The following is a 20,434-nucleotide window of genomic DNA, read 5'->3' as shown; positions in this document are numbered from 1 at the left end:
GTGACATGTTTGGCTGATTCTTCTTCAAAATCACTCTCTGAATCTTCATCAGACCAGGAGACAGACAATCCTTTCTTTTGTTTCTTGAGATAGGTAGGGCATTCAGCTCTAATATGTCCATACCCTTCACATCCATGACATTGAATCCCTTTACTGTGATTGTATTTTTCTTCTGGTTTATCTCTTCTGCCAGAGTCATAAGATCTACTGATGTCAGATGAGATGTTCTTGACATTAGGTCTTGGCTTCTGATCCATTCTTCTTATAATTTTGTTGAATTGTTTGCCAAGCATAGCTATAGATTCAGATAGATTCTCTTCACTACTTTCCTCTACTTCCTCTCGAGAGTTGGACACAAAGGCTATGCTTTTGTTCTTCTTTTCAGAATTTTCATTGATTCCCATCTCAAAGGTTTGAAGAGATCCAATTAACTCCTCTACCTTCATACTGCTGATGTCCTGTGCCTCTTCTATAGCTGTAACTTTCATATCAAATCTCTTAGGTAGGGATCTAAGAATTTTCCTCACCAACTTTTCATCAGACATTTTTTCTCCCAAAGCTCCTGAGGTATTAGCAATATCGAGTAAATTCATATGAAAATCCTTAATACTTTCATCATCCCTCATCCTTAGATTTTCAAATTTTGTAGTTAGCAGTTGAAGTCTTGACATCTTCACTTTGGAGGTGCCCTCATGAGTAGTCTTTAGGATATCCCAGACATCTTTGGCTAGTTCACACTGGTGCACCAGTCTGAATATATTTTTGTCAATTCCATTGAATAAAGCATTTAGAGCTTTAGAGTTGCCAAGCGCCAATGCCTCTTCATCTTTGTCCCACTCTTCCTCTGGTTTAAGAGTTTTGTTGCCATCTTTATCAGTAATAACAGGATGTTCCCATCCTTTGTTCACAGCTCTCCATGCTTTGCTATTCACAGATTTCAGAAAAGCCACCATGAGAGGTTTCCAATAATCATAATTAGAGCCATCCAGAATGGGTGGTCTCATTATAAATCCACCACCTTCTTTGTCCATCGAACCAGAAAATACTTTCCCTAGATCTCACCCAGTAAAAACAGTCAGGGTGCCTGCTCTGATGCCAATTGAAATTCTGGACTCAGACACGCGATGTCTTACAGGATGTCACGACATCATTATCTGAATGTTTTCAAACAAATGAACAAAGAGTAAACAGTAAACAACACAGGAAAATTGTTAACCCAGTTCGGTGCAAACACACCTACATCTGGGGGCTACCAAGCCAGGGAGGAAGTCCACTATAAGTAATATTAATTCAAGGTAATACAACTCAATATTACGCCTTTCACTTAATATCTACCCAATGCAACTTCAATCTAAACAGCTAGACCAGAGCTCCTACTCACTCCCCCTCAATCACAGCAGTGATGAAAAACTAACAGACGAAAAGCAAAAGAAGACACTCTTCAAAACACACCTTGATCTTGCTTAAAAGCTTTGATCAAGAACAATAGTACTCTTGCTTAAAAGCTTTGAGTACTTTTTACAACTCAAAACAAAAACGCCTAGACCAAGACAATCATCATGATGATTGTTTGGCTTACAAGAAATCTAGTACACAGACGAACAACACAACAAACTTCTGGACGGCAAACCCTAAAAAACATCCATCCAGCAGCTTCTTCATTTGATATATATAACCTTGCAGCAGCTGGGCCTTGGATCCAATATTAGTTTTAAACCTAATTTAAAACCATTTCCATAAATCAAAGATCCTATGAATAAACATCGCATAACGTTGTTCTGAAGCGAATCAATATCCAAAGTTTCCAAAAGAGGCGCGCAAAGTCTTAACAGATCAACCAACCATGCTGAGAACATAATAAAACACAGCGCTTCGGATGTCATGACATCGGTCTTGACATCAGTAAAAACCTGCACAAGAAAAACTTCAAAACAATGCATGTCATGACACCGGTCTTGACATGATAAAGACACTATTTGTTTTACCAAAAAATACAGCCAATCAAAAACATCTACAAAAGAGGAAGAAGCACCTGTCTACTTAGCAAGCTTGAAGATTGTAGGATCGACATGTAGAAATGTTAGACATAATGTTGTGACATATTTCTGATATAATTGTTGATTCCACGAAGTCATACAGGAAAACATCTCTGCGTGTGAAAAAGCTTGAGTCTTGGTATGTTTCCGCTGCATGGTATTGCATCTTACGTCTGATGGTGAAAAGCTCTGAAGATAGCTGGATTAGCATGGGATGCAAAGTTGTTAGATATAGTGAAATGACATTCATCAGACTGGTTAAGAGTATTGCATCTCTCAATGATGGTGTGTACCGTTTCCACTGGACAACTAACACATGGATGTTTTCCGCTTCATCTCTGGTTGAGGAATTGTTCTCTAGTACCCATGAATAAAGGAAAATTCAATCCTATCTGAATGAGTATCCTATGGAGACAGGATTCTGGGAAGAAAACTTCAAATAATCTTATAAGAGTTGTATCTCAAGTCCTCTCATAAAGGCACTTGTCAAGGAGTTTATGAGAACTTGGAGAAAAGATGGTTATTAGTTATCACATTCATCTGCATGGAAATTCCTAATTTATGACCTTATTAGGAAATATGTTCTAATCTTGATGATATAGAAGATCATGTAGGAGATCAAGGGTTGTTAAGGACCAAGCTGAACCTTGTTTTCCATGAGAAAGGAACTATTGTCATACTAGATGTTGAAACATCTTATTGGCATAAGAGCAGCTTCCTGCTGAGTAGCAGATGTTTTGGGTGCTAAACAAATGTGAATAAACCACATATGTTTGAAACCTTCATCTGACTTGGAAGAGGAGGTATCTGGGCTGGTATATAAGACGTCTATATCAAAACACATGTGGAGATATGATCAATAACTTAGATGCTAAGGTGCTCTTAGTGTTGAAGAAGCATCTAAGAATTGTCAGATATGGTGTCTTAACATTTCTAATATCATCACCAAGTTCTTCAGAACAGGGAATTCGTGTATCAAAAGAAATACACACAAGGAATAATGATACATGGAGGTGTTAGATTGTCAAGGATACTGACCCATGATGATCGGGGGGCAGACAGGTTCACACATATTCCACGCCTTTGAATATGACCATTGGATGTTGTTTTCAGATCTATGATAAGTGGTTACTACATGTGGTCAGGTATGATGTCGGAAGCAATGATGGAACATCATCCCAGAAGACCATGTTATGGATAGGGGTCTTGTCAGAAAGATGTATAAATGAATAACTTCAAGTCATATATGCTCGACACCTAGAACTTATGCAGGGTTTCAGTCTAAACTCTGTGTTCCAAGTAAATACATGGGAGTTCCTAAATCATCTAGAAAAATCTATAGAGGGTGTACTTATTTGATGGAGGCTTCTTGAAAGATGGATCTCTAAACATCCTTAGCTCTGGATAGGAGAAGAGTGGTCTGATCTCTTTGGTTTCTTCTAAAAATTGAGATGGTCTGATGAAAGTATGCATGTGACGGATTGCAAATGCTTTGATGGGAGCTAAGTATTTGTCTGAAACAAGTGTGTGCTAGACTGCATTCTGAAGAATATGGTTCAGAAAGTTGGTGACTAGTAGTTGAAGAAAACTAAAGGTTGCATGACTGTTTCATCTATGTCATGGTATTAAACTTGGGTCTTTAGAGGAATGTTCATATGAAGCTATTTAAATTCAGGTTCATGTGAATTCTATTGGTACTCATATATTCATCATTAGTGGGAGCTCTAGTTATCCAAGATAGGGGGAGTTGAGTCTAGAGCTTTAAAAGAACAACTCTTGAGATCTTATGTATTGGTCAAGTATGTGCAAAAGTTTAAATGTCAAACAACATGTCATGACATAAGGATCATCAAATCATGTGTCCTTGTTGATGCTGGGGCGGTAGGAAGACTGATATGGTTCTAGTTATAAGAAGGAGGTTGACTGAATCATGTGTATACTTGCCTTTTTAAGATATCATGAGGGACAACATTATGCAAAGGAGAATTTATTTTTCTTTTGTTTGAAGAGTGACTATGTAAAGATTAACTTGAAGCATGGATGTTGCCTTATCTCCGTGAGTTATGTCACTTATTCTGGGTTAATTAAGAACAATAACCAGTGGAAGACATAGGGGTTTCCTTCAGATCACGTGATGGCTTATCAAACCATCTACAATACAAGAAAGAGGAGATAATGTCTGAAAAGATGTCAGAACATTGTTCAAGACTTGTGTCTCATAATACCAGCAAGGGAAAGTTGTGGACAATGTGATCAAGAACTCGCCAGAAGCGTGTAAAATGTGTCTATGCATGCAAATTTATTAGAACCAGCGTTTCAAGAGAACTGATCCTCAGTCAATAAAGCCATACAAATTGACTTGGACGGTGCATGATTTTGTTTACAGCGGAATCTCTCTCAAATAACGTGTTCTCTTTGACCAAGACCATCGTTACTTTCTAGGATCGTTAATTCCTGAGTAACTTCCCTTCTATTTAAAGAGGTCATCTATTCCTTATTCTCATTTCATATCGTTTTGTTCTTCATTTTTCCTATGGAATCTGTTCGGGCATGGGTGAGTATTGTCTGGGTATGGGTCTGTGATGAAAACCTTTGTCCTTTTTTGGCTAAAAAGGGGGAGAGAAAATATTTTAAGGGGTTGGGTTATGTGATTTCCTTCGTTATGGTATTTGATTCTCTGGGGTTACAAAGATGTCAAATAAGATGTTTCATCATGAGTCTTGTTTGCTTTGTGTCTTGTGATCTGAGTTATGAACACAGTTGTGTCCTGTGTTCTGAGTTACATAGGTCGACTGGTGATTGTTGATTAAGTTTCCTCTAATGCTTCTTAAGGGGCCTCTTATGTCACTTAATGGGTCGCTTATGCCCTCTGGAAGTGTTATCCATCAGTATGGATAATTGGATGCTTCCATCAGTGGCAAAAATTGGTTTCCACATTAAGGAGGAGCGTCTGTTATCTTCTTCCTAATGTAAACCGAATGTCTGGTGTGGGGATAATGGAGCTCATTCAAAATGCTGGTAAAGATAAAATGCTGGGTGAAGATGTCAAACATGAAGTCCTGACAACCTTCATATGTATGCAAAGAAGACTAGCTCTCTCTGGTAGATATGTTCCTACTAAGAGTCTCAAGTTAAGAATGCGTACTTGAGGAGTGCATGAGGCTGCTAGAAAACTGAACTGGACATTTAAGTTTTCTTTATTTTGGTTGCTGTAATCTATTTGTAATATTTAAATTGGTTTTAGCCAAAAATTTTCAAAGGGGGAGATTGTAATTTCTCTGATTGTGTGATTGACTTAAATTTTAATAAAACAAATTTAAACAGCAACATGATAGTTAGAATGTTTCAACATTGCAGAAACATATGTAGTTCAACATGTTGAACAAGATGTTCTATCTATTAGATCAGGTATAACATGTCAAGGAAGATGTCCTATGCAGGGTCATCCGACATCGTGACTGAGTTTTAAATTGGGCTTTTGGATTCTGTTTAAGTGGTTATAGATGCAAAATATTTGGAGAATATTATGCAATCCCAAATAACGCTTTATCCAAGGATAAATTTTTTATGTGATTGGAGAGATTTGATTATTTTTTAAATTTGGAGAATATTTAGGAAATTAATGATTAAAGATCTATTTTCTTGGAGAATATTTTGCATATCTGTTGCAGTCACTGCTGTGATTTAAGGCCAAGTCCATACCTGATGTGTGATATATATAGCAAGGTAGAAACCTGTTAAAAGCAGAGCTTACAGAATTAGGTTAGGTTTTGTCCTTCCATTGTAAGCCTCTCTATTATCATGGTGATATAGATAAAGACAGTTTTATGGAGTTGGAAGTTCTGTCATATATTCATAAGCTGTTAAGTATTGAATGTACATGTGTCGCTTAAGTATCATTGATACAATTATCTAAGTGGGAGTTGCTTGTGTTTCAAGCTATTTTCTTGATCAAAACTTTTAAGTAAGATCAAGTATTTGATGATTAAAAAAGTTTTAATTGTGTATTGTTTGTAATTGACAATTGTGGTCAAGGGCCGTCAATATCAGTAATGTGTGTCGTTATTTGTGAGACATCACTGCGGTGATTGGAAGTGAGAGGGGTTCTCTTATCTAGGAAGTTCTTAGGTAGAAGTTGCACTAGATAGGGATTAAGTGAGAAGTCAGTAAACTTGAGTTGTTTTACGTGTGAACCAGAGGTTGTTTGCATAGTACTTTGAATTGATACTACTAATAGTGGATTTCCTTCCTGGCTTGGTAGTCCCAAGATTAGGTGTTGTTGTACAATGAACTGCCTTAACAATTATGTGTGTTAAATTACTTTCCAGCTTTGTTCGAACATTATGTTTATCTTGTTCATGTATTCTAATAAAAAAAGATGTCTCAACACAGAATTCAACATCTTTATTCTGAAGCACCCGAATTTCATTAACTATTAGGATTAGATTATTATAAAAATAATTTTCTTTAAAAGTCTTATAATTTACGAGACTCCTAAAATGTGTCCAAATTGAAGGATTTTAACCGTAACCAATAAAAAACAGTTCTATTTCGACTTCAGCGTCCCATATAAGATGATTTCTCACTACCCCCATAGACCTCTCACGCACCACTGAATTGACAAAAATGTCCTCCAGCTTCCGTAGATGCACTTTCGAAAGCACTCACTTTTAAAAAAAAAATAGTTTTTTTTTTTTTCCGTAGATGCATCTACGGAACATTCTCTTTTCAAACTCTTCCGTAGATGTAGCTACGGAAGATTTCATGAACTTAATTAATTTAGAATTTTCTCAATTAATTGAGAAATTAATTTTGGATTTTCCCAATTAATGTATAACTTAATTTGAGATTTTCCCAATTAATTAGGAAAATCTCAAATTAATTAAGTTGATGGTATCTTCGGAAGCGTTACCAATTAATTGAAAAAATTCCCAAATTATGTTACAAATTAATTGAGAAAATTCCAAATAAATTTCTCAATTAATTGGGAAAATTCCAAATTAATTAAGTTCATGAAATCTTCCGTAGAATTTGAAAAGAGAGTGTTTCGTAGATGTATCTACGGAACATTCGGATTTTCCCAATTAATTAGGAAAATCTCTTCACTATGTTTTAACACTCCGGTAGATGCATATACGGAAAAAATTAAAAAATGGTGCTTCCTGAAGTGTATCTACGAAAGCAAGGGGCATAATCGAAATTTCACGCGGTGTGAGATCCATGAGATATATTGAGAAATCATACCATATAATATATGAAAAAAATGTTTTTTCTTATAAATTTATTTATAAAATAATAATTTTAAATATAATATTTTCAAAATTTAATATCAATATTTAAAATGATTTAAATTTTGAGACACCTCTTATAGTCCTCTAAACAATTACCAAATATCAAAAGGTTCAAAACATGCAGTTGTGGTGGTCCTATAAACAATCATGATAGTGGTCTGATCGGCCACATGGTTATTCATTACAAACAAAAATGTACATTTTATGTGCACATGTTTGCAGCACCATTATTTGCCCTTGTAATACACAAATCAACTTAGTCACGTTTTATTCGTGACGACATTCACGGTAGTCTCATCATTGAAAAGTAATAGTCTTAGATTTTGGTTTGATTCTGAATCTATAGCTAAAAATTGGAGAATAAAATGTTTTTTTGTCTTATAAATTTATTGATAAAATAATAGCTATAAATATATTATTTTTTAAATTTAATATTATTATTTGAGATTATTCAAATTTCGAGACCCGTCCTATTCTAAAACAAATTAGTTTTGGCATGTAATGTAATGGTTAAAGATTTCCAACATAAAAGGTAGTAATGGTCCAATAAATAATCACAAAAAGCAGTCGTGGTCCTATATAATATACACCAACTTCAAGGATCTTAATCAAAACCAACCATTCTATCTTGACTCCAACCCCCATGGAAAAATTATGTGATGAAAACACTCTTGTACCAAAATACTTGCAAGAATATGACTTAGGTGAAGAATGCAAGGAGTTGTTAGCCACATTGCCATTAGAAAAAGGTTGGATTACAACTCACTTACATCAATATCAAGGATTTTGGTTTGCTCCAAAGAGTCTCCAAGGTGCTTTATCTTGTCAAAAGCACTTTCAAGCCCTTGACACTGATATTCTCTTAGTCACTTGTCCTAAATCAGGTACCACTTGGCTCAAAGCATTGACTTTTGCTTTGATAAACCGCAACAAATATCCAAATATTCATAACAACCATCCTTTGCTCACGACAAACCCACATGATCTTGTTCCCTTTTGGGAGATTGGCCTTTACTATAACAAAGATTGTGTCCCTAATCTTAAAACATTATCTCCTCCAAGAATCTTTTCTACTCATCTATCTTATGAATCATTACCAAAATCAGTGAAAGACTCAACTTGCAAAGTGGTGTATCTATGTAGAGATCCTAAAGACGCTTTTGTTTCATATTGGCATTTCATAAACAAACTTAGATCCAAACAAAGTGGAAAACTTCCATTACAAGAGGCTTTTGAGAGTTTTTGTAGAGGAGTGAATCCTTTTGGACCTTTTTGGGAGCATGTATTAGGATATTGGAAGAAAAGCTTGGAAGGTTCAAATAAGGTTATGTTCTTGAAATATGAAGAAATGAAAATGAAGCCCTATTTTTATTTGAAAGAAATTGCTAAGTTTTTGCAGTGTCCATTTTCCAAAGAAGAAGAATCTAAAGGTGTGGTTGATGATATTTTAAATTTGTGTAGCTTTGAGAAGTTGAGTAACTTGGAAGTTAACAAGACTGGAAAAATGTCTTATGATATTGAAAACAAATCTTTTTTCCGTCTTGGTCAAGTTGGAGATTGGAAGAATCTTCTTACAACCGAAATGATTGAGCATATAAACACCATCACAGAAAAGAAATTGGCTAAACATGGGTTGAGTTTTTAGATTTTGTGAAATTCTGCATAATTTTGCTCCGAGTCATATGAGGATCAGCATAACAAAATTAGCTTCTTGGCATATTGCTTTAGACGTGGAAGAATAAATTGGTTTCAATTATTTTATAGATGGTATGTTTGTTTTGTGTGATGTTGTAATGTCCATTGTTTTGTTGATGCCACCTAGCTTTTCTTTATTTGTTGTGTTACTTTGATTTGGTACTAGTTTTTCTTCATAACTTTGTAATTGTGTGTTAATTTGCGAGAGAATTTGCACAAGAGATTTTGTGCTAGTTTGCTCTCCATCAATAAAATTTTACTTATAAATAAATCTCGTATTTTTATGAAATCTTTGAATTTTTTAATGTTTTAATATTATTAAAAACATAACTTTTTTAATTATACATTTCAGTGCATTTTCATCTATACATTTTGAATGTACTTTTTTTTAATAAAAAAAGTGTGTGTTAAGAAAGAAGTTTTGCATCTAAACTAGGTTGATATTCTAACCATACAAACCTAACATTTATTAAAATATAAATATATAAGTATAAGTTGAGTGTGCGCGTGTGTGACCTAGTGGTGGAGACTTTGATCTTAAGAGTGTGCTCCTCTCAAGGTCTCATATTCAAATCCTATGGACTAGGCCAAAATCCACTAATATATATCAACTTCCTCATTAAAAAACCTAAGCGATAAAATTGAATAGGATTGGGATTCAATCCAATGAGGAAAAAAATGTAGTGTAAAAATAAAAATTACAAAAATCTCTATTTATGTAGCTCAAATTTAATTATAGTAAACGCATATATAACACATTATGGGGAATCATGTCCCACCAATGTTTGGATGGCATAGATAGTCCAAGATTAGCTTACATGTCATCAAAATTGATTCATTCTCTATAGATATGAGACAATGCATCTCATTTGTGTATCCAAAACAAAACAATTATTCTAAAGTTTTTAAGTATTCGTGAAACATTAAGTTTGATTCTAAAGCACATAAGTGTATTATGTTAGGATACTCAGAACGCTCTAAGGGATACAGAGTATACAATACAGAAACACGCATTGTGGAAGAAATAATTCATGTTAGATTTGATAATAATCTTGACTCAGAAAAGTCAAAGTTGTTTGAAAAGTTTGCAAATCTAGAAATAACACTTGCAGGATCGGGAGAAAAGGCTAAGAATTTTGAAGATAAAGATTCTAATAAAAAGGATGAGTCATCAGAAGTATCTGAAGTTCCTTCAGTTCATAAAAGGCAAAGGCAGAGGCAAACCATTTCTGAAGATTTGATTCTGGGAGATAAAGCTGAACTTGTTAGAACAAGATCCACTTTCAAACGATCTAAAGAAACTCTTCTTGGATTGGTGTCTCTGATAGAACCAACTTCTTGTGAAGAAGCACTTCAAGACAATGAATGGATCATGGATATGCAAGAAGAGATAAATCATTTATCCATAAACGATGTTTGAGATCTAGTACCCAAGCCCAAAGAAACTCATGTTATTGGAACCAAGCGGGTATTCAGAAACAAACTGAATGAGAAAGGTGAAGTCGTCACAAACAAAGCACGATTGATTGCACAGGGTTATAGTCAACAAGAAGGTATTGACTATAATGAAACCTTTTCTCTGTTAGACGCTGGCCTTAGGATCTAGAGGGGGGGTGAATAGATCGTTCACAGTTTTACGGAGTTAAACGAATTTTCAGCGGAAGTGATTCTGAATTGACTCGCGTCTATTCCGAACCACTATCGAAACGATTGTATATGTGTTTAAAACCAGTCACAAACTTGAGGTAAGTGATAAGAGTATACGTTGCAGAGTCAAAGCGTTGCTCTTATTGAAAATCAGATTAACTTCTTGTATGATGGACAATGTTTGCAATGCAGTAAGAGTGATAGAAACAAATATACAAACACTTGGTGATAATGATCAAATTGACGGTGATTCAATATGTGATGGATTGTGATGTTTATATAAGTTCTTAATTCACAATCTTAACACTCGAATCGTTGATCAATTTGCTATTATAACCAAATATGAACAGAACGTAAATGAAAAAGTAAAAGCGACAAGAACACGATATTTGTTTAGGCAGTTCGTCGATCGTCCTCGCTACGACTACGTCTGCCCCCAATTCCAAACTGAAATTGGGTAATCTTTCATTAATGTTGAAAGTAGTATATACAAAGAAGATAACAAAGCGATAAACCATAAACCAATTATGTCGATCCTTTGAATCTTCTTCCCCCTTAATCTTGAGTCAGATCAAGGTTATCCAAGAGCTTCACTTTGATCCCTTTCTGCAGTGTCTTCAATTCCCTCGAACCCTTGTTCTTCAATCTTCACACTCAGCCGGATCCTCGATGAAACCTCTTGATAAAAACCCCCAAGAAACACCTATCTTGGAGGACAAAACCCGCAGATTTTATTCACCAAAAACCCCACAAATCTTCACCCACTAGGAATCTTCAATTCCGTTCCATGGACGTTATCGAACTCGATCACTAACCCTCAACGCAAGAATGATTATGTGTAATTGCGTTGGAGATGACGAAGAACGAAGATGAGAAGCCTTTGTGTATCTTTCAGTCGTTGGTGTTGCCTGTAATAATGAACCTTGGACAATATATATGATAGCTTAACAGTTGGAGATGAGAGAAATAGAATTTTTGACTTTCTTGATCAGTTAGGTCGACCTCTTTTAGTGCTTAGGTCGACCTAGCAGAACTTGCAGAATTTTGCTCCCAGTTAGGTCGACCTGTTAAAGGAGTAGGTCGACCAGAATCCTCTTCAGATGCATTCTAGGGACATTTTCTCAGATTAGGTCGACCTAGTTGTTGTGTAGGTCGACCTAGCAGACTGGTATGTAAATTTCATCAATTTAGGTCGACCTAGATGATGTGTGAGTCGACCTAGCAGAAGTATATGGATTTTTCTCCATTTTAGGTCGACCTGGGTTGACAGTAGGTCGACCTAACTGCTGCTTTTCTGCATTCTTCTTGTTTTGCTTGTGTTGAGTCAACCTATAAGCATAATAGGTCGACCTGTTCTGACATGAGTGATCAATGCTTGCTTTTCTTTGAGTTTTCTGCTTCCACCTTGTTGCTTGTATGCTTATTGAGTTTGCCATGAATCAAAAACATCTTTGTGATTGTAATCTTGTATTCACATACTCCCCCTTTTTGATGATGGCAAACCAGTAGTCGAAGCTTTGGTAGTAAGTGATAAAGACTCAACAAAGCTCCCCCGTACATTCAGCATCTATCTCTCAACAAGGCAATCTCTCAACAAAGCTCCCCCGTACACTCAGCATCTATCTCCCCCTTTGTCAACATCAAAAAGAGATACAACGAAAATAGAAGAGTAACGAGAGAAACATAGATAAAATGCTAGCATTCATAGTATAGAAAAGAAAAGGTAGATAGTGATATCATGAGAGTCAAATATGTTTAAAGGTGTATTAAAGATGAGACACATATATGAGCAAGAGAGATATAGGTATGAAGTCACTATAAGCATGTTAATTGATAGCATATTATAGTATCAATAATATTTTTGGAAGTGAATCACAATTACGTTACCGCTTTTTCAATATGTAGGTGTCAACTTTGATGGCAGCCTTTAGTTAATGTGGAATGACGCCTGGCTTGATGATGAACTACCTTTATGCTAAGAGAAATGTTAGCAGAAAAATATATATATAAAGTAAAGGAATAATATTAAGAGAGAACAAACGTAATTAGCCCAAATTAGAGATATCGAGTATCCCTAATTCCCTACGAATGTTGAAGTATTGCTCCGTTGCTAGAGGTTTGGTGAAGATGTCAGCTAGTTGCTTTTTGCTTTCTACATGTTCAAATGTAACGTCTCCTTTCTCTACATGATCTCGTAGAAAGTGATGTCTTATTTCAATATGCTTGGTACGTGAGTGTAAGACAGGATTTTTACTCAAGTTTATGGCACTTGTGTTGTCGCACATGATAGGTATGCGATCAAGCTTAATACCAAAGTCAAGAAGTTGTTGCTTGAGCCATAATATTTGTGCACAGCACCTTCCAGCAGCTACATATTCTGCCTCAGCAGTAGATAATGCAACCGATACTTGTTTCTTGCTATGCCAACTTATCAATGAATTTGAGAATAGATGACATGTTCCACTGGTGCTTTTTCTATCGGATTTGCAGCCAGCAAAATCTGAATCGGAGAATCCTACCAAATGGCACTCATTTCCCTTTGGATACCATAGGCCATATGTAGTAGTTCCACGTAAGTATTGCAGAATTCTTTTGACAACTTTTAAGTGAGATTCTTTTGGACAAGATTGATATCTTGCACACATACACACACTAAACATAATGTCTGGTCTTGAGGCAGTAAGATACAATAGTGAACCTATCATACCTCGGTATAATTTCACGTCAACCTCTTTACCTTTCTCATCTTTGTCTAGATTAGTATTTGTTGCCATAGGTGTGTCAATTTCCTTTGCTTCACTCATTCCAAATCTTTTGAGCAGTTCCGTACAGTATTTAGTTTTATTTACAAACGTTCCATGACTGAGTTGCTTGATTTGTAGGCCAAGGAAGAAATTTAGCTCACCCATGAGACTCATCTCAAATTCACTCTGCATAAGCTTAGAAAAATCTTTGACAAGTTTTGCATTAGTCGACCCAAATATAATATCATCTACATAAATTTGGACTAGGAGAATGTCTTTATCTTTTCTTTTAATAAAGAGAGTAGTGTCAACTTTACCCCTAGAGTACCCTTGACTAAGGAGAAATTTGCTCAAACGTTCGTACCAAGCCCGAGGAGCTTGTTTAAGACCGTATAGAGCACGTTTCAGCTTATAGACATGAGTTGGATACAAATGATTCTCAAAGCCGGGTGGCTGAGCAACATAGACTTCTTCATTTATATAGCCATTTAGAAAGGCACGTTTAACATCCATTTGGAATAGTTTGAAGTCTTTAGAACAGGCATAAGCAAGTAAGAGACGAATAGCTTCGAGACGTGCTACAGGAGCGTATGTCTCTTCATAATCAATACCTTCCTCTTGATTATAACCTTGGGCAACTAATCTAGCTTTGTTTCTAGTAATAACGCAGTTTTCATCAAGTTTGTTACGAAAAAACCATCTAGTGCCTATTACTTGATGATCTCCCGGATGAGGGACTAAGTCCCAAACATCATTCCGTTTAAATTGGTTTAATTCTTCTTGCATGGCCATTAGCCAATGCTCATCAAGTAATGCATCCTTAGCATTTTTCGGCTCAACTTGTGAAACAAAAGCAAAATGATGACAGAAGTTACTTATCTTTGAGCGTGTTGTAACGCCCCTTGAGATGTCTCCTATTATATTGTCAATTGGATGGTCTTTCACATTTGTCCAGGCCTTGGGAAGTTCTTCATTGTTTGAGATGCTTTCTTTTTCATTTTCATTGTGAGACTCATCTTTCTCTCTCTCAGCATCTTTCTTTACAATACTTTCATTCTCGTCTTCCTTATCCTTGACAATGTCTTCAGTGGATGGACCTGCACCATTAAATGAAAGACCTTTCTCGACATATTTTGCATAAGATTCATCAAAAGACACGTGTACTGACTCTTCTACTATAAGTAATCTCTTATTATATACCCGATATGCTTTGCTAGATTGTGAGTAACCAAGGAATATGCCCTCATCAGCTTTAGCATCGAATTTACCAAGATTATCCTTACCATTGTTCAAGACAAAACACTTGCAACCGAATACATGGAGATGAGATACATTTGGTTTTCTACCTTTGAGTAATTCATAGGGAGTTTTGTTCAGTATAGGACGTATTGTTATCCTATTTAAAACATAACATGCGGTGCTAATCGCGTCAGCCCAGAAATACTTGGGTAGATTACCCTCATTCAGCATTGTTCTTGCCAGCTCCTCTAGAACCCGATTTTTACGTTCAACTACTCCGTTTTGTTGAGGTGTTCTAGGAGCTGAAAAGTTATGCTCAATTCCATGTTTATCACAGTATTTTTCAAAAAGAATGTTTTCAAACTCTCCACCGTGATCACTTCGAATTGCAACTATTTTGTTGTTCATTTTGTTTTGACATAATCTTGCAAATTGTGTGAAAGCTGGAAAAGTTTGATCCTTACTAGGTAGAAAGATTGTCCAACAAAATCTAGAGTAATCATCGACAATGACAAAACCATAGGTGTTTCCACCTATGCTTTTAGTCCTTGAAGGGCCAAAGAGATCCATGTGAAGTAGTTCAAGAGGGCGTGATGTTGAAACCACGTTCTTTGATTTAAAAGAGATTTTTGTTTGCTTTCCCTTTTGACAAGCATCACATAGATGATCTTTTGAAAACTTCATTTTAGGTAAGCCGATTACTAAATCTTTTGAGACAACTTTATTAAGTAAGTCAAAATTTATGTGGGCGAGACGTCTATGCCAAAGCCATGAGTCTTCGCCCAGAGCAATTAGACACTTAGTACTAGACTTAGATACCTCATCCAAGTTTAGCATGTAGATGTTGTTTACTCTTAAGCCCTTAAACATAATGTCTCTTTTCTTAGTATGTTCTATTGTGCAGCCAGAATTTGTAAACATTACTTTAAAATCTTTGTCACACAATTGACTTATACTTAAAAGATTATGTTTAAGACCTTCTACTAGCAGCACATTAGTTATAGTAGTGGTAGAAGGGTTACCTACACTTCCTTTACCAAGTATGGCTCCTCGATTGTTATCTCCATAGGTGACATACCCCTTTTTCTTTGCTTGAAACTCAACGAAAAGAGATAGGTCTCCCGTCATGTGTCTTGAACATCCGCTATCAAGGAACCACAACCTTTTGGCGATGTCAAGACACTTTTCCTGCAAAGATTAATTTAGAGTGGAAGGTCCCCAATCTTCATTGGTTCCTAGATGGTGAGTACAGACATTGTTGCACTTAGGCAACCATTGAAATACTCCTTTAGGAACTAAAATTCTCCTAAATTTGCATTTTTCAATGGTATGTCCCTTTTTGCAACAATAATGACAGGTAATATGATGAGAATATGGTGTTTTGCTAGTTGATACTTTTGGTACAAAAGTGTATTTACTATATAAAGGAGTATACGATCTTTTGAACTTATTTGGATTAACGGCAAAAGTCACTTTTGGTTGCAGAGCCTTGTCTAACTTGGCTTTTAGATCTCTTACTTCTTTTTGCCAAATGTGACATGTCTCACAACCAAACCACGATGTAGGATCTATTTCAACTTTATCCTTTTGGATGTCTAGCATAGATTGTTTTAAAGCTTCCATATCCTTTTCGGTTTTCTCAACTTTTGATTCAAGATATGAAAAGATTTTCTTATTTGAGGCCAAAAGTTTGAAAGCTTTAATTGCATCTCTATGTAATTCTTCAAAAGCAAGTTTTAGTTGAGAATGAGATACCTTATCTACGAGTTCAGGTTTAAGATGACTTACAGCTTTCTTTTTCTTGTGTTGATGAGCCATGAAACATAGGTTTGCTGATTCTTCTTCATCGCTTGATGAGCTTTCACTAGATGAATCACTTTCCCATGCTATGTAGGCTCTTTTAGATTTGTTATGACCTTTGCTTTGGTTCTTCTCCTTTTCTTTCTTAAGGTATGGACAATCCGGTTTGTAGTGACCGGCTTTCCCACAATTGAAGCAAAGGACTTTGATTTTTCCTTTGTTGTCGTCATCTTGTTTGAACTTGTTTGATTGCTTTCTATAGTTGATCAAGCCTTTATCAGAATGTTTTGCTCCATTTTTCTTTAGATATTTGTTGTATCTTCGCACAAACAGTCCCATTTCCTCATCATCGGAGTCTTCGTCATCACTTGTATCACTATCCTTTAGCTCTTGTCTTGAGGTCTTGGAGCTTGAATCTTTTAGAGCTATTGACTTCTTCTCTACCTCTTTCTCCATGTTCTTTTCTTTCTTTGCCCTTTTCTCATGCATGTCAAGGCATTTAAGGTGTTGTTCATGTTCCTCTAGTTTACCAAAGAGAGTGGTAATGTCTAAGGTGTTTAGATCATTTGCTTCCTTTATTGCTGTAACCTTGGGTTGCCATTCCCTGTTCAAGCATCTTAAGATTTTGTTAGTAGCAACTGCATTGGAAACAGGTCTATCAAGAGAATTTAACCGATTTTTCAGGTGAACGAATCTCTTCTGCATGTTTTCGATGGATTCACCATCTTCCATGTGGAAGAGTTCGAACTCTTGAGTTAACGTATTGATCCTAGCTAGTTTGACATCATCCGTTCCCTCGTGGGCAACTTGCAATGTGTCCCACATAGCTTTAGCTGATCTACAATGGGAAACGCGATAGTATTCATCAACTCCTAGAGCTGAGATTAGAATGTTTCTCGCTTTCCAATCGTATGCATATCTCTTTTCATCTTCAGCATCCCAAGTATTTTCTGGTTTTGGAACAACTGCACCAGCTGCATTTGTCATGGTGATCTGAAAGGGACCATTGACAATAGCTGTCCAGATGTTCCTATCAATTGCATTGATGTGGACACACATACAATCCTTCCAATAGCCATAGTTTTCACCGTTGAAAACTGGAGCTCTATTGTGAGCCCCTTTAGGTCCGGAAGCCATCTTTCCAATAAGTGTTTCACGTAGCACAAAATAAACCAGAGCTCTTGATGCCACTTGTTAGACGCTGGCCTTAGGATCTAGAGGGGGGGTGAATAGATCGTTCACAGTTTTACGGAGTTAAACGACTTTTCAGCGGAAGTGATTCTGAATTGACTCGCGTCTATTCCGAACCACTATCGAAACGATTGTATATGTGTTTAAAACCAGTCACAAACTTGAGGTAAGTGATAAGAGTATACGTTGCAGAATCAAAGCGTTGCTCTTATTGAAAATCAGATTAACTTCTTGTATGATGGACAATGTTTGCAATGCAGTAAGAGTGATAGAAACAAATATACAAACACTTGGTGATAATGATCAAATTGACGGTGATTCAATATGTGATGGATTGTGATGTTTATATAAGTTCTTAATTCACAATCTTAACACTCGAATCGTTGATCAATTTGCTATTATAACCAAATATGAACAGAACGTAAATGAAAAAGTAAAAGCGACAAGAACACGATATTTGTTTAGGCAGTTCGTCGATCGTCCTCGCTACGACTACGTCTGCCCCCAATTCCAAACTGAAATTGGGTAATCTTTCATTAATATTGAAAGTAGTATATACAAAGAAGATAACAAAGCGATAAACCATAAACCAATTATGTCGATCCTTTGAATCTTCTTCCCCCTTAATCTTGAGTCAGATCAAGGTTATCCAAGAGCTTCACTTTGATCCCTTTCTGCAGTGTCTTCAATTCCCTCGAACCCTTGTTCTTCAATCTTCACACTCAGCCGGATCCTCGATGAAACCGCTTGATAAAAACCCCCAAGAAACACCTATCTTGGAGGACAAAACCCGTAGATTTTATTCACCAAAAACCCCACAAATCATCACCCACTAGGAATCTTCAATTCCGTTCCATGGACGTTATCGAACTCGATCACTAACCCTCAACGCAAGAATGATTATGTGTAATTGCGTTGGAGATGACGAAGAACGAAGATGAGAAGCCTTTGTGTATCTTTCAGTCGTTGGTGTTGCCTGTAATAATGAACCTTGGACAATATATATGATAGCTTAACAGTTGGAGATGAGAGAAGCAGAATTTTTGACTTTCTTGATCAGTTAGGTCGACCTCTTTTAGTGCTTAGGTCGACCTAGCAGAACTTGCAGAATTTTGCTCCCAGTTAGGTCGACCTGTTAAAGGAGTAGGTCGACCAGAATCCTCTTCAGATGCATTCTGGGGACATTTTCTCAGATTAGGTCGACCTAGTTGTTGTGTAGGTCGACCTAGCAGACTGGTATGTAAATTTCATCAATTTAGGTCGACCTAGATGATGTGTGAGTCGACCTAGCAGAAGTATATGGATTTTTCTCCATTTTAGGTCGACCTGGGTTGACAGTAGGTCGACCTAACTGCTGCTTTTCTGCATTCTTCTTGTTTTGCTTGTGTTGAGTCAACCTATAAGCATAATAGGTCGACCTGTTCTGACATGAGTGATCAATGCTTGCTTTTCTTTGAGTTTTCTGCTTCCACCTTGTTGCTTGTATTCTTATTGAGTTTGCCATGAATCAAAAACATCTTTGTGATTGTAATCTTGTATTCACATTCTCCAGTCGCTAGGTTAGAATATATTTGTCTTCTAAACTCATTTGGTATCAATAATAATAATATTATTTTATATCAAATGGATGTCAAAAGTGCATTTCTGTACGGATACATTTCTGAAGAAGTATATGTACACCAACCTCCTGGTTTTGAAAGTTCCAAGTTTCCACAACATATTTTTAAACTCAAGAAACTGCTTTATGGTCTGAAGCAAGCTCCCAGAGCTTGGTATGATAAACTAAGTGCTTTTCGTTTTGATATATGGTTTCTCAAGAGGCAAAGTGGATACTACACTCTTCTGTAAAAATGTCGAAAACGATCTTATGATATGCCAAATTTATGTTGATGATATTATATTTGGTTCTGCTAATCCTTCTGTGTCCAAAGAATTTTCTAAGCTAATGCAGGCTGAGTTTGAAATGAGCTTGATGCAAGAGTCAAAATACTTTCTGGGTATACTAATCAATTAGACTCCAGAAGTTACATACATTCATCAATGCAAATATACGAAAGAACTTCTGAAGAAATTTGATACGACAAATGAAAAAACCAGTAAATACTCCTATGCATCCTACATGCATTCTGGAGAAAGAAGAGGTGAGTGCAAAGGTTTGTCAGAAGCTCTATCGTGGTATGATAAGCTCTCTTATGTATATGACTGCTTCTCGTCCAAATATTTTATTTAGTGTATATCTTTTTGCTCGCTTTCAATCAGATCCAAGGGAAACTCACTTAACAACTGTAAAGAGAATCCTACGGTATCTGAAAGGAACAACTAACCTTGGCTTAATGTATAAGAAAACATTAAAATACAAGATATCAGGTTTCTGTGATGCTAACTATGCAGAAGATAGACTTGAGCGTAAAAGCACTTATGGAAACTGTCAATTTTTGGGTGACAATCTCATCTCTTGGTCAAACAAAAGACAATCGATTATTGCACTATGAATTGCTGAAGAAGAATATATATGAGCCTCACTTTGCATCACTTAGATGCTCTGGATGAAAAGTCAACTTGAAGATTTCTAGATATATGAGATTAATATTCATATCTTTATTGATAATAATGTTGCTATATGCTTAAGTAACAATCCTATTTTACACTCTCGAGCTAAACACATAGAAATCAAATATCATTTTATTAGAGACTATGTTCTGAAAGGGACTATTGTTTTAAAATTTATAGATATAGACCATCATTGAGCTGATATCTTCACAAAACCCTTAGCTGAAGATAAATTTATGTT

At 36.1% G+C, this 20,434-nt stretch overlaps 1 protein-coding gene across 1 annotated transcript; it reads left to right on the top strand.

The window, feature by feature from the left end:
* Positions 1-7,940: 7,940 nt before the first annotated feature.
* Positions 7,941-9,242, top strand: LOC131617211 (cytosolic sulfotransferase 12-like). Its single transcript, XM_058888550.1, has one exon. It carries the CDS (start codon positions 7,971-7,973, stop codon positions 8,970-8,972), a length of 1,002 nt encoding a protein of 333 aa, XP_058744533.1. The 5' UTR covers positions 7,941-7,970; the 3' UTR covers positions 8,973-9,242.
* Positions 9,243-20,434: the final 11,192 nt, after the last annotated feature.

This window comes from Vicia villosa, linkage group LG7 (assembly GCF_029867415.1).
Source record: "Vicia villosa cultivar HV-30 ecotype Madison, WI linkage group LG7, Vvil1.0, whole genome shotgun sequence".
Lineage (NCBI taxonomy): Eukaryota > Viridiplantae > Streptophyta > Magnoliopsida > Fabales > Fabaceae > Vicia > Vicia villosa.
Note: the sequence above shows the minus strand (reverse complement) of the source record. Positions and strands in the feature narration are given on the sequence as shown.

Coding starts and splice junctions, on each gene's coding strand:
- LOC131617211 (XM_058888550.1), top strand. CDS start 7,971: ATGGAAAAATTATGTGATGAAAACACTCTTGTACCAAAATACTTGCAA.